This window comes from Theobroma cacao, chromosome 8 (assembly GCF_053813885.1).
Source record: "Theobroma cacao isolate CCN51 chromosome 8, ASM5381388v1, whole genome shotgun sequence".
In the NCBI taxonomy this organism is placed as follows: domain Eukaryota; kingdom Viridiplantae; phylum Streptophyta; class Magnoliopsida; order Malvales; family Malvaceae; genus Theobroma; species Theobroma cacao.
This window is the reverse complement of record NC_142646.1, coordinates 1201138-1213531: the sequence shown is the minus strand read 5'-3', so window position 1 is coordinate 1213531 and position 12394 is coordinate 1201138. Positions and strand designations below refer to the sequence as shown.

General features: G+C 36.8%; 2 protein-coding genes across 3 annotated transcripts; one reads left to right on the top strand and one right to left on the bottom strand.

Moving 5' to 3' along the window:
* The first annotated feature begins 4493 nt into the window (after window positions 1-4493).
* LOC18591386 (putative LRR receptor-like serine/threonine-protein kinase At2g16250) lies at window positions 4494-10278 on the top strand. Of its 2 annotated transcripts, XM_018126021.2 has the most exons (5): window positions 4571-5145; window positions 5376-7419; window positions 7678-7806; window positions 8714-8742; window positions 9257-10278. In XM_018126021.2, exons 2-5 carry the CDS (start codon window positions 5444-5446, stop codon window positions 9856-9858), a joined length of 2736 nt encoding a protein of 911 aa, XP_017981510.1. In that variant the 5' UTR covers window positions 4571-5145; window positions 5376-5443; the 3' UTR covers window positions 9859-10278. The 2 variants fall into 2 exon arrangements, with proteins under 2 accessions (XP_007017544.2, XP_017981510.1); XM_007017482.3 differs by lacking the exons at window positions 8714-8742; window positions 9257-10278 and adding an exon at window positions 8122-8387 and having other exon boundaries at window positions 4494-5145.
* A 403-nt stretch (window positions 10279-10681) lies between these two features.
* Window positions 10682-11774, bottom strand: LOC18591385 (uncharacterized). Its single transcript, XM_007017478.3, has 4 exons — window positions 11650-11774; window positions 11350-11459; window positions 11122-11246; window positions 10682-11031 (listed from the first exon to the last, which is right to left on the bottom strand). The coding sequence occupies exons 2-4, from the start codon at window positions 11432-11434 to the stop codon at window positions 10798-10800; spliced, it is 444 nt and encodes a 147-aa protein (XP_007017540.2). The 5' UTR covers window positions 11435-11459; window positions 11650-11774; the 3' UTR covers window positions 10682-10797.
* Between the last annotated feature and the right edge of the window lie 620 nt (window positions 11775-12394).

The window sequence follows — 12394 nt, the reverse complement described above, 5'->3', positions numbered from 1 at the left end:
TGGTTTTTCTTGGAATTACATGTGGTAATCATGATTACTGCAACATTAATTCATTGAAAGGTTATCAAGCACATGCTAGTACAAATTAAATTAAATAACTAGGTTCTTTCTTTAAGAAAGAATATATATGATCAGCACCTGAGGCTGAGACCTTCCCTGATCCTTTAAGAATAGTATTGTTGATTTCAACCTTGTTAACATTCACTTATTCATGTATATATAGTTAGGTTGGCTGTATATGTAAGAGGCAAGTGTGGGTTGTGACCCTTGCTGCAAATGTAATTAGGTGACAATCTCTGGTTCAATGTCCAGTACTCCAGAGTTCAAGTATGGGTTAGCTTAAACCTTTGCAATGAAGTTTGGGACCAGATTCAGGATGTGTTCCTTTTAGTTAGACTTCGATACTACAGTTTTCAACTCCCTATGTGAGAATTCGGTGTTCATTTGTGTACATAATTAGGTTGATATTGATTAATGTCAGAATTCTTGGAATTGCAAAGCATTGGCTATCATCTAATGCAGGTGCTTCTTTTTCTTCTTCTATTTTCCTTTGTCATTCATTCTTTGGGCCTGTTTGGGAAGGGGGCGTTTCTCTTTTGTATCAAAGTGAACTTATCCTGTCCTGGAAAGTGAACAATGTGGTGATCATATGTTGACAAGTACATCTGGAACTTTAAACACATATTGCTAAAATGTGATATATCAGTCTACCGAGATTTTGGAATCCTTATCATCCATGCATGTCATTTCCACAATAAATTGATCTCTGCTGATACCATTTTGGCATTTTCCCTCTATGAATAGCTTTTAAGGACTTAAATAATACATTCGCTGCTGCCCCTCCTTTCATCTTGGAGCTCTTTGCCAATGTGGGCTCTCTTTAAATCATGGTCTCAAGTTTCAAGATCTGTCCGTTGGATTCTCGAGCTAGCTAGCGAGAGATCGGGGGAAGTCAATTGTTTCGCCCGAATTATTCCTGCTTAGGATCAGCGAACCATGAATCTGCATAACCTTTTTGCAGTGCTAAGTCTCCACTGTGGGGGGCCTAACTGATGATACATCCAACAAGCAAAGAAGTTCTTGGGGGAATATTTCAGGAAAACGAAGTAACCGGTTTAGGAAAATTCGAACCTGTTGATCCACTGGCTGAAAGGAAGGGAGAGCATTGATGGGAATAAGCTGGACCAAGTACCATTCCAATGATGAATGATGAGAAGAATGGAACTTTCCTCTCAAATTGCAGAAGTACAATCTTTGGAACGGCAAAAGAAAAAGAAATAATAACTCATTGTATGAAACTATTGTTGATAAAGGTTGTGAAAAGACAAAAAACATTTACCTGGAACATGAAGGAGGGAGCCAATAGAAATCGAGATAGATAACTATAAAAGTAGATACCCTTCCATCTTAGTTTTGTGCTATTCCCACTTTGGCTGAGCAAATGAAGTTGGTTCTCGTCCAGTCTTTCTTCATATCACATCATGAGCCATCTCAGTTGGCTGAGTGATAAGAGTGGCAAATTCTGCCAGGCTGTATGAGATGAGCAGAATCTTCAATTTCCATACAGTTGATAATCAGTGCTGAAAGCCTCAATTGGACCTTATATGCGATATGTTCAGATGAAATATTCGTCGTACCTTTATGCTGTTTTGTGTCAATGTCATCACTTTAGAACAGAAAAACAAAAAACCTCTGTGGTCTCTCCCCTTTGTATGCACAGCACATGGAGTGTATCATCATTTCAAAACACATCACATGTACTACTGGCTTCATCTGTTGAAAGCCTCTAGGCCTCTACGCAATCCGACTAGGTAGTTTCGGCAAGGCCCAATTTCCCATTCAGTTTATCCTAGCGTAACCACAGGTGACACTCTCCAAACCCTATCGAGCCATAGCCCATTACTTTAAGTCATTCCACTGCAAATTTCATTTCCAAACGAACCAATTCGGGCCTTCGCCTACCAAGAATTAATTATCCCCTTAGCTTCCTAAACCTGACGACTGAAGAAAGAAAATCCGAGCAATCTGCTTTGTTTTTGCAGCAATTCCATACAATGTTTTTGGTTCTTATGAAGGAATATGCTCTTTCTAATCTAATACCCTAGAGCTTCTTGCCATAGCCAATTCCACTTCGTTCTGAACTTTTGTTTTAGTTGTTAATCTCTTAGACGAAGCTGCTCAATCATTGAAAAAAAGCTAAAACCGCATTCGGTCATGAAACTGAACTCACTGCTTTGCATACGACGCCGTATGGTTATGTTTAATCTTCAATCATGGACTTGGGTTTGGCTGGTTGTGGACTGGCCTTTCAAGCCATGTCCCAGTCCTTGAAGTTAAACATTTTTTTTATTTTTTATTAACCACAAGGAGAATTTTGATAAAGAGAAGATTAAAGTATACTTTTTAAAGCAGTACCCGCATATTTAATTATGTAGTTATCCGATTTGTCTCAAACTTTTGGGTGAGACCAAGTCAAGGTGGCCTTCTTCATCTTCGTGGCTGCTACGACAAAACTTTTGAGCTAGTCCGATAGTGCCACGTCGACACTGTGATGAGACAGCAGAAGCTTTTAGTCTTCTTTGGTCGTTGCTAAGTAGTCGTAGGCCAGCCGACATCTTCCTAGTAGCCAAGTTGGACACGTAGCTTTGTTCATTTTTCATTTCAATGTCAGTGACATTTGGACACGTAATTTTCATTTATTTTTCTTTTCTATTTTATATTTCTTCATTCTACCAATTTTCTAAGAATTTTCTTGTGCAAATCGATCATGTCATGTCCCTATCATTTATAAGAAATAAGGTTCTTAATTTAATTCATTTGCTTGCAAATTTATATAATTTTTATTTACACGTAACTAATTTTAAAATAAATAAAAACATAACACTTAAATTTTTTTTCTAAATTAATTATGTTTAATTTAATTTTTATATTTTTATTTTAAATTAAATAATTTTCTTATAATAATTGATTAATTACTATTAAAAATATCAATTATCAATTTATATCACACGATATTAACATGTCTTAATAATGATAATATAGTATGATAATATATTTATATATTATTTTTTATATCGATATCACGTGATATAAAAATAATAAATAATTTATTTAAATTACAATAATAATATAATAATTTGATTATATAAAATAAAAAATAAAAAAAATTACATTTTTGTAAATAATTCAAAAAAATTAAATATTATATGTAAAAATAATTAAGATTTTTTTAATAAATTATTCGATTTTGATGATTTTTTTAATGTTATATTATAATTATAAATCCAATCATGGCTTTTACTCAAAAAATCTTGAACTGTTAGAAATGATGTTACACGTGAGCTAATGAATTGTCTTCTTTAAAGATAAAGCTAAGAATAAATAGATAATAAAGTCCAAAAAAAACAAAACCAAATAAAGAAAAAAAAAAGGTTTTCCAAGTGGGAAGAAAATGATATAAACGCGTTGGCTGTCTGGGTCCACCTGGGTATCCGCGTTGGAAATTGCCACGTCAGTCACTATCTTTTTATTTTTATTTATACTTTAATTTCCTTTTTGCCATTTCGGTCAGTGTAGGCCTTGACAGCACTCCCGTCTCGTTATCGTTGGATGGAAAGGTGCTTCTTAGATTAAGACGTTTGACCAAATAGCAAACTTAATTTGGTTTGACTCCCAATAGTCCCTCGATGCCTACAATTTCTTTTCCCATGCATAATAATATTCCTAATGATGTAAAAAAAATTCCAAATAGATCCATTTGAAGTTTTCTCCATAGTTTACATGCAAAATTCAATGATTATTGAGATAATACAAAGAGAAAAAGATAAAAAATTAGATGACTTGACGTAGACCATCAAATAATTTGAAATGATTTGATTTAAATTTGATTCAATTCATTGAATAAGAACTCAAAACTTGCGATAAGGGAATTATTATTTTTTTATAATCATGTTTTAACCTTTGTTAACTTTTTTTCTCGTGATATTAGAGTTTAAATAATTTTTTTATATGTAAATTTCATTTCTTAAATGATTTTTGCATATGAATAAAAGGTAAGTCACGATTTTTTTTAAAAAATTAATTTAACAAAATATGTAATGTTTACATTTATATATTTTATAAGGTTTTTTACCGATTCGGTATAAAATTAAAATATTACTTAATAATAACACGAATGCTTTTGTATATGGTAAATTTTGTTAATAAATTAATGTTTGGACAGATTAACAACAGTTGATGGAAAAGCTTTCATTCCAAGTGCAATGGCATGCTCGACTATTCAATCCATGGAAAAGAGTGAAGAGACTATGGATGGATCGTTTCATCAACCGAACAGAAAACCCAAAAATGAACATGAAGCAAGTGTTTGCTCAAGTTGGTCCCAAGGGACCAAACTTTATCAAAAAAAGACAACTTGGGAATGGAGGGGTGGGTTCCAAGAAAAGAAGGAAAAATCAAAACTTTAGGAAAAAAAAGAGAAAGAAAAAAGAAAAAACTTTCGACATGCCCTTAGTATCCTTGTTACTGTTTGATTGATTAAGAAATCTGCAATGATATGAAATGAAAGGGAGTCTTGTTTTCGTATTGTTGTTGTTTACCTGAGCTGGCTTTCGCGACCAAGACACAGCCTTTGTTTTCCAAGTCAAGGAGCCAGGCATAAAAGTCCACCGCGCCCCGAAGCTCCCTGGTTGAACCCATGGCTGGGTCGTCTGAGTAAAAGTAGTAATAAGTAAGGCGTTAGAATCTTTACAGTTTGTTGAAAAGGCAGGTTCATTAAATAGCTCCGGTGGATAGTGAAAGCGACGCAGTATTGGCAGAAGGCCCGGCGGTTGGAAAAATACCCTTTTTCTCATTAATGTCACCACTGTCCCCCCTTTTCTTAAAAGCCCGTGCCATCTTTCATTCTTCTTTTCTCTAGAAACAAACAGCAGCGGCAGCAACAACAACCCTTTCTAACCTTGTAGCTTAAACTTCAAGACTATCGTTAAAATCTTACGTTTTTGTTTTGGTTTGGTTTGGTTTTGTTGGACTGGAAACACATGCAAGTTCAATTTAGTTTTTTTTTAATTAATTAAATTATTAATTTTGGGGTCGGCGGTAACAAAGGAACAACATCGAATGCAGAATCAAAGCTCGTGATTGGAGGTAAGAATTTACGAAGAACAAGGAAATTCAAGCTTTAAAAAAGAAAAAAAATTATTCTCCAATGGTATTTTAAAATTTCCCATTTATTTTATTTTCCGTAAATCAAGTAAGTACATGAAATGTACAGAGTAGTAAAAGAGAGAGAAAGAGAGAGAGAGAGCTCTTTGTTGGTAATGGTAATGGTCAACATCAGAAACTAATAGTTGTTTCTTTTCTCTTCTTTTGTAAAGATTTTGATTTCAAAGAAGAAGAAGGAGAAGAAGAAAATGAGCCAGAGACTGAACCTCCATAGAACTTCATGAACAGCTGTTTCACATTACCAATGGAAGCTCAAAGAAGTGTGCTACCAATCTTCTTGTTAGCTTTAATCTTGTTCTTGATCCAGTGCGGGCTAGCTCAGAAAGTTTCGATAAGTTCTCCCATCGAACGGCGGGCATTGCTCGATCTCCGGTCGTCATTAGGTCTCCGAGCCAGAGAATGGCCCATCAAGGCCGACCCTTGCACATCGTGGCTCGGCGTCCATTGCCAAAACGGCACCGTCTTGAATATCACTGTTTCCGGTTTAAGAAGAACCCGACTTGGACGACTCAATCCCCAGTTCAATGTAGATTCTTTGGTTAATTTCACCCGGCTAGTTTCCTTCAATGCTTCCGGGTTACCGCTTCCGGGGTCAATACCGGAATGGTTCGGAAACCAGTTGGTTAATCTCGAGGTTCTTGATCTCCGGTCATGCAATGTCTCTGGTTCAATCCCTGGTTCACTCGGTAACTTGAGTCGACTCACTTCTTTGTATCTTTCTAATAATGGTCATGCTGGTTCAATTCCTGCTGCATTGGGACAGTTAAGGAATTTAAAAATTCTTGATCTTTCGAGTAATTCGCTTACTGGTTCAATTCTTCCTAGTTTTGGCTTTCTTATTGAAAGGCTTGAACTTGCTTCAAATTACTTATCTGGGTCAATTCCACCTGGTTTAAGTTCTTTACAACGTCTTCAAGTGTTTAATGTCTCGGATAATAATCTTTCTGGTTCAATTCCTGTTCAGTTTGGTAATCTTTCAAGGTTGGTTGAGCTTGATCTTAGTAAGAATTCTTTTTACGGGTCGTTGCCTAAGGAATTTAAGAGGTTGAGAAGCTTACAAAAGATGGTGATTGGGGACAACGAGTTAGAAGGACAGTTGCCAGTTGATTTGTTTTCTAGTCTTGTTAATTTGCAATTCGTGGATTTGAGTGGGAATAAACTTGATGGTACTCTTAGTGCTACATTTTGGTCTATGCCTAATTTGCGGTTCCTTGATGTATCGGGTAATAATTTTACGGGTCCTCTACAAGTTCTTAATTCTAATGGTAGTGATGCTGCAGCTGCTGTGTTCAATCTGTCAAACAATTTATTATATGGAACTTTGAATTTTTCACTTGCTATGTTCAAATTTATTGATCTATCTGGTAACTATTTTCAAGGCAAGGTAGTTGACTACAGGGAAAGAAATGCTACTGTTGACAAGAATTGCCTTCAGGGTATGTTGAAGCAGAGAACTCTGGATGATTGTAGACTGTTTTATACAGAAAGATGGCTAAGTTTTGGTAATTTTGGAGAACCAGACACAATACAGCCGCCACCTCTATCAGAATCTGGTTCAGAGAGCAGGAAAAGATGGATATTTATCTTGGCAGGACTATTTGGTGGACTTGGCTTCATTGTAATTTTGGTTCTGGTGCTAGTGCTGTTCTTGAGACGGTGTGATAAGGGCATTACAAATCAAAGAGGGAGTGCAGATACAGGGCCGGTTCCAGAAGCAGATAGTACTCAGCTTCCAAAAGATCCCACCAACATAGTTGGTTCTGGGGATCCATATACATATGAGCAGTTGCTCCAAGCAACTGGTAATTTTAGTGAGACGAATCTTATTAAACATGGCCACTCAGGAGACCTTTTCCGTGGTATCTTGGAAGGTGGGATTCCTGTGGTCATCAAAAAGGTCAATTTGACTTCTTTCAAGAAGGAATCATACATCATGGAATTGGATTTATTCAGAAAGCTTTCTCATACGAGATTTGTCCCTCTCTTGGGATACTGCTTGGAGCATGAGACTGACAAGCTTTTGGTCTACAAATATATGCCAAATGGAGATTTGGCAAATTCCTTTTACAGGGCAACCAACTCAGAGGATGATAGTTTACAGTCCCTGGATTGGATTACAAGGTTGAAAGTAGCTACAGGAGCTGCTGAAGGTCTATATTTCTTGCACCATGAGTGTAACCCTCCCCTTATTCACAGGTATCTTGCAACATGCTTTTGGCTATTATATTCTCTTTTCAGCATAACGATACTTGGTATTGGATGCTAGTAACCACGAAATGTTTATTTTCTGTAGTAAACTCTGAATCTATATGCTAGTAGCTACTCATTGCTGTCCCTTTCTCCATTTTAATTAGCATTCTTGCTCATATTATTATTTGTTACTTTTCACTAGCTTTATGATTTCCTTTTCAATAGCATCAATCTTAAATGCAATTATACTTTTGGTGGTTGAAGGGATATTCAAGCAAGCAGTATCCTTCTTGATGATAAATTTGAAGTGAGACTTGGAAGCTTGAGTGAAGTTCATAGCCAGGAAGGGGATACACAACAAAATATGCTCACAAGGTTGCTGTGGAAGCCGCAGTAAGTATTATAAAAGTTACTCCTTTTTACCATTTTCAAGCTGTCTATTTGCCAAGAAGCATTATGGTAGTTTGTATATCCCCTTTTATTTTTGGAGTTTTTTGAATTAATCCAGGTATAACTTTTAATCCGGGTATAACTTAATAGATTTACAAGCTATCATATTGTTATGCATGCTGCTTTTGACGTATTTAATTTGATTTAGAAGGGCTATGGCCTGGTAATTTACATCTACTAGAATTGGGATATACTAGTATGCTGATCTTCTTAGATGTAAATAGTGGTTTTGATTCTAAAGCAGAATTTCCTTGTCAGGCAGCCCACCTTTCAGCTCAGGCTGTGCCTACTTCAGGCCAATACATTGGAGGCAATAGCAGGCCCAGCAATTGGCTCAAATTTTGTATTAGTGTTGATAAGATATATTTGCTCCTATTATTGAGATAATATTTTAGTTATATTATTAATAATTAATGTAATTGGCTTGCTAGCTTTGGTGAGTTGCATGGCCCTTGACAGCTCTGTTGCTTTCAATTGTTTGGGGCATGTAAACATTTGACAGATTTAGTTTTCAATTTGTGTTACAGTACTGTTAAACCATTATAACAATGGCAACCCTGACATAGAAACACAAACAATAAAACTTAGATTCTTTCCAAGGGCATTAGAGTGGTGAAATTGGTTAATGGATGAAATAGCTTAGCACAGGTGATACAGCTTTAGTTTCCCACTTTTTTCTTCACAGCACTAGTTCCCTTTATAGATTATTTGTATTTTTCATTGATATTTGAACTTTGATGCCTCATGAAATCTAAAATAATATGCATGAGAGACTACTTGGCAAGAGACAAGTTCTTTTACTGTATTTTTGTTCAAAGCCATAATATATTTTGCTCTTGGTGATGTGCAGGACCTCCGAGCCAGGCCCTTCAGGTTCAGGTACGTAAAATTCAATTTCATGTTTATTGATATTCTTCATTCTTTATATACCATTTGTCAACATGTGAAATTTAATAGTAATTATTAACTAGTCTGTTCGGATTCACTTCGTTGATTTATAATCTTATCCTAGAAGAGCTGGAGCTAACGGCCTTGGTTGAAATGGTCCACTAGAAAAATTTTTTTTTTGAAAGGCAGTGGTCCACTAGATTGGCATGTTAAGCAGTTATAATTCACGCTTTTACTGTTGTATTTGTGTGCTAGCGGATGATATCCATTACTAGTTTCCATTACTGAACCTTTAGATTTCTTTACACCAATATATCCTTTGTTGAAACGAAGTGAATTTGCCCATGACTGTGAATTACTTTCAAGTGTCTCCAAAAACTGTAGTTGGAGAGGGGAGATTCTGAAATATAAAGCATACAGCACTTCATAAGCTTTTTTCTGCATCATTTATATGTTGGAAAGAAAATAAATCATAATTCTTATAGATTTCTTTGGAAATGGGCAGGCTCTTCTTCGACTAGTTGTGCTTACGACGTGTACTGTTTTGGGAAAGTATTACTTGAGCTTATAACAGGCAAGCTTGGCATTGCTAAAGCAGAAGATGCATCTACAAAGGAGTGGCTCGAGCATATCTTGCCTTGCATTAGTATATATGAAAAGGAAATGGTGACAAAAGTCATGGATCCATCCTTGATAGTAGATGAGGATCTATTGGAAGAGGTGTGGGCAATGGCAATTGTGGCTAGGTCATGTCTTAACCCAAAGCCTTCCAAACGACCCTCAATGAAACATATTCTTAAAGCATTGGAAAACCCTTTGAAAGTCGTAAGGGAGGAGAGTTTCAGTTCCGCAAGGCTGAGAACAACTTCATCTAGGAGATCTTGGAGTGCTGCCTTCTTTGGTAGTTGGCGACAGAGCTCATCTGAGAGTGCCACCATTGCAGGCCACCCAAACAGAGAGGGCTTTAGTGGTTTTAGGCAGTCAAGTAGAGTAGGTTCTCATGGCAGTGGGGGAATTGAACACTCATCTTCAAACAAAAGGTTGTCAAATGAAATTTTTCCTGAACCAGTGGAAATGCAAGACATGGAGAGGTTAGATGAGAACTAGCCGAAACAGAGTTCTCTATTAATGATTTTTAGGGGGGCTTGTGTTTAAGTGCTTGCTCAACCATTGAATCCCAACTGTATTTAGTTGTGCACCCATTGGGTTCTAAAGCCATTTTGCAAGGATATCTAGCAGGTGAACCAAGTTGGTTGAACTGATGCATCTCTAAGCCTAACGAGAATGGCCAAAGTCAGCCATGAAGAAGGGACGGCAGACCAACCATGTCCGGCGAGATTCTTTCACATTTCAAAGCTTGTTTGCAGTCTTACTGTCAAAACAAGCAGCAATTTTTCATTGTAATTGGCACTTTCTCTCACATATCTTAACATGTAGTGTAATGTAAAATTGTAAAAGATTAGGACTCCTTGCTGCATTGTTAAGTTTCCATCTTGTTAGTAGCAATCAAGAAACACATTAACTGTACCTCGAAACATTTTTTTTTGATTGAGAATTCTAATCTAGTTAAGGAAATATTTGACATCCCAGAAAATTCTCAACATAATTCTGTGGCTGTATTACACACTGCCCATCTCAGTAACTTAAGTTAAAACAAAGATGAATCCCCCAGAAGGGTTTATCAATAACTGCTTCAGTTGAACTGCCTGCCACTCAACTAGAAAGGCTAACACTTCCTACCCTATCAGAAAGAGCCTTCGATCTTAAAACAAAAGAACAGTTATAGTTTTCCAGAGTTCTTATAGCATGATATCTTTCTCATGGGTGTGGAATGCTAGAGTCTAAAACCATGCTATGCACTAAAGGCAAAAGAAAAAGAGTTCAATAACAGAAAGGAAACCGAAACAATAATTACGTCATAAACAAAAAATGGGGTGGAAAAACCCGAGGTTCTTTTCATTTCTAACTCTCAAATCCATGAATATCATGCAAAAACAAAGTATAAAATGCAACTTGATTGCTTTCACAAACAACAATGCTACAAGTTTATGTGGCTGTCTTCAGCTCTTCTGAAGCAGCAGTTACATAAACAGGGTGGAGGACATGCCCTTCCTTAGGTTCAACATGTACCCATTTCCGTCCACTAAGCTTATGCGTTTCGAATTTCACACAACCTTCCTTCAGGGCATAGAGAGTATGATCTTTCCCCATCCCAACATAGTTTCCAGGATGGAACCGTGTTCCTCGCTGTCGAACTATAATGTTCCCAGGAATCACCCTCTGCACAACAAAGTAAACATAATCAAATCAAAACAACATATTCTACTACTACTAAAAATAGAAGTACTTGAATCTGGATCATCCACTGACCTCGCCACCGAACTTCTTCACCCCAAGATTCTTGGGTTTTGAGTCTCTTCCATTCTTCGTTGATCCAGCAGTTTTTTTAGTAGCCCAACGCTTAAACATCAAGCTCAAGCCAGAGGAAGACCCATCTAAGCGGGGAAAATAGAAACAGCACCATGAAAACAGTTCACTGAATAAATCACAATTCACAACAATAAACACAGCTTAATCTCAAAAGGTAATTGAAAATACCGGTGATGCTGCCGTATACAGGAGCACTGGTTACTAGCTCCTTCACGCTTACTCTTTTGCAGAATGTTTTTGCAATGTTAAACATATCTATATATTCGTAATATACAAACCTAAAAAAAACAAAAATCAATACAATTACGCCCTTAACTTGAACGCCAGATGACTTCGCCAGATATTAGGAAGTAGAAATGGGATCAGAAATATAGGAAAAAGCAAAATCTTGAGTCGGCCTACCATAAACCTATCGAAATGTATATACTAGGGATTTTTTGAATCTAAAATAGATATAAAGGGTCACACCTGTATTGAAATGCAAAACAATTGAATCGTCCCAACTGATCAATCGAGGGATTAGGCAATTCTCTGGTTGTTTTAGGGTTTTACTTGCCAATCTAGAAAAAAAAAAATTCATTTTTTATTTGAATGACTAATTTCTTCAGTTGGGCGGGTCGACATGTAGCTCTAAAACTGCTTAGTCAGCCTAAATGAAATTGGGCCGTAAGATTGGATCAAACCCATCAATTTGAGTCCACGTACAAATGCATCAGATAATACCGCAAACCCTCTACCCCAAATCCCAATGGGTGCCTCTGCTTTCCTGCCCATTTCCTAAGGAATCGAAATCCTCTGCCCCAGTTTGGTCCCCCATTTGTGCTCCCTTTCTATTACTTTACAAGCAAAGATCAATATGGCTGTCCTTAAATGTACATTTCAAGCTGAACCAGCCGCACGTACTTTCCCAACTCATCTCCACTCTCCATTTCTGCCGCCAAAACGGCGTCGCACAAAGTGATGCAAAGACACGAAACCTTTTATTAGAGCAAAATGGTGGTAATCTCGAAGTTCCAGACTTTTGATCTCTCAGCTCTCTCTCTGAACAATTAAACCACAGGCTTCCAAATCTCCAGAGGTGGTTTAGAAGAAAGGGTACAATGGCTCCAAGGCGGATGCTTGGTCTTGTGAGGTAATTTTATTTGTTTATCCTTTGATAATAGTATGGTGGCTACGCACAAAAGGATTCCTGGCAGGAAGTTTCACTTCGCAT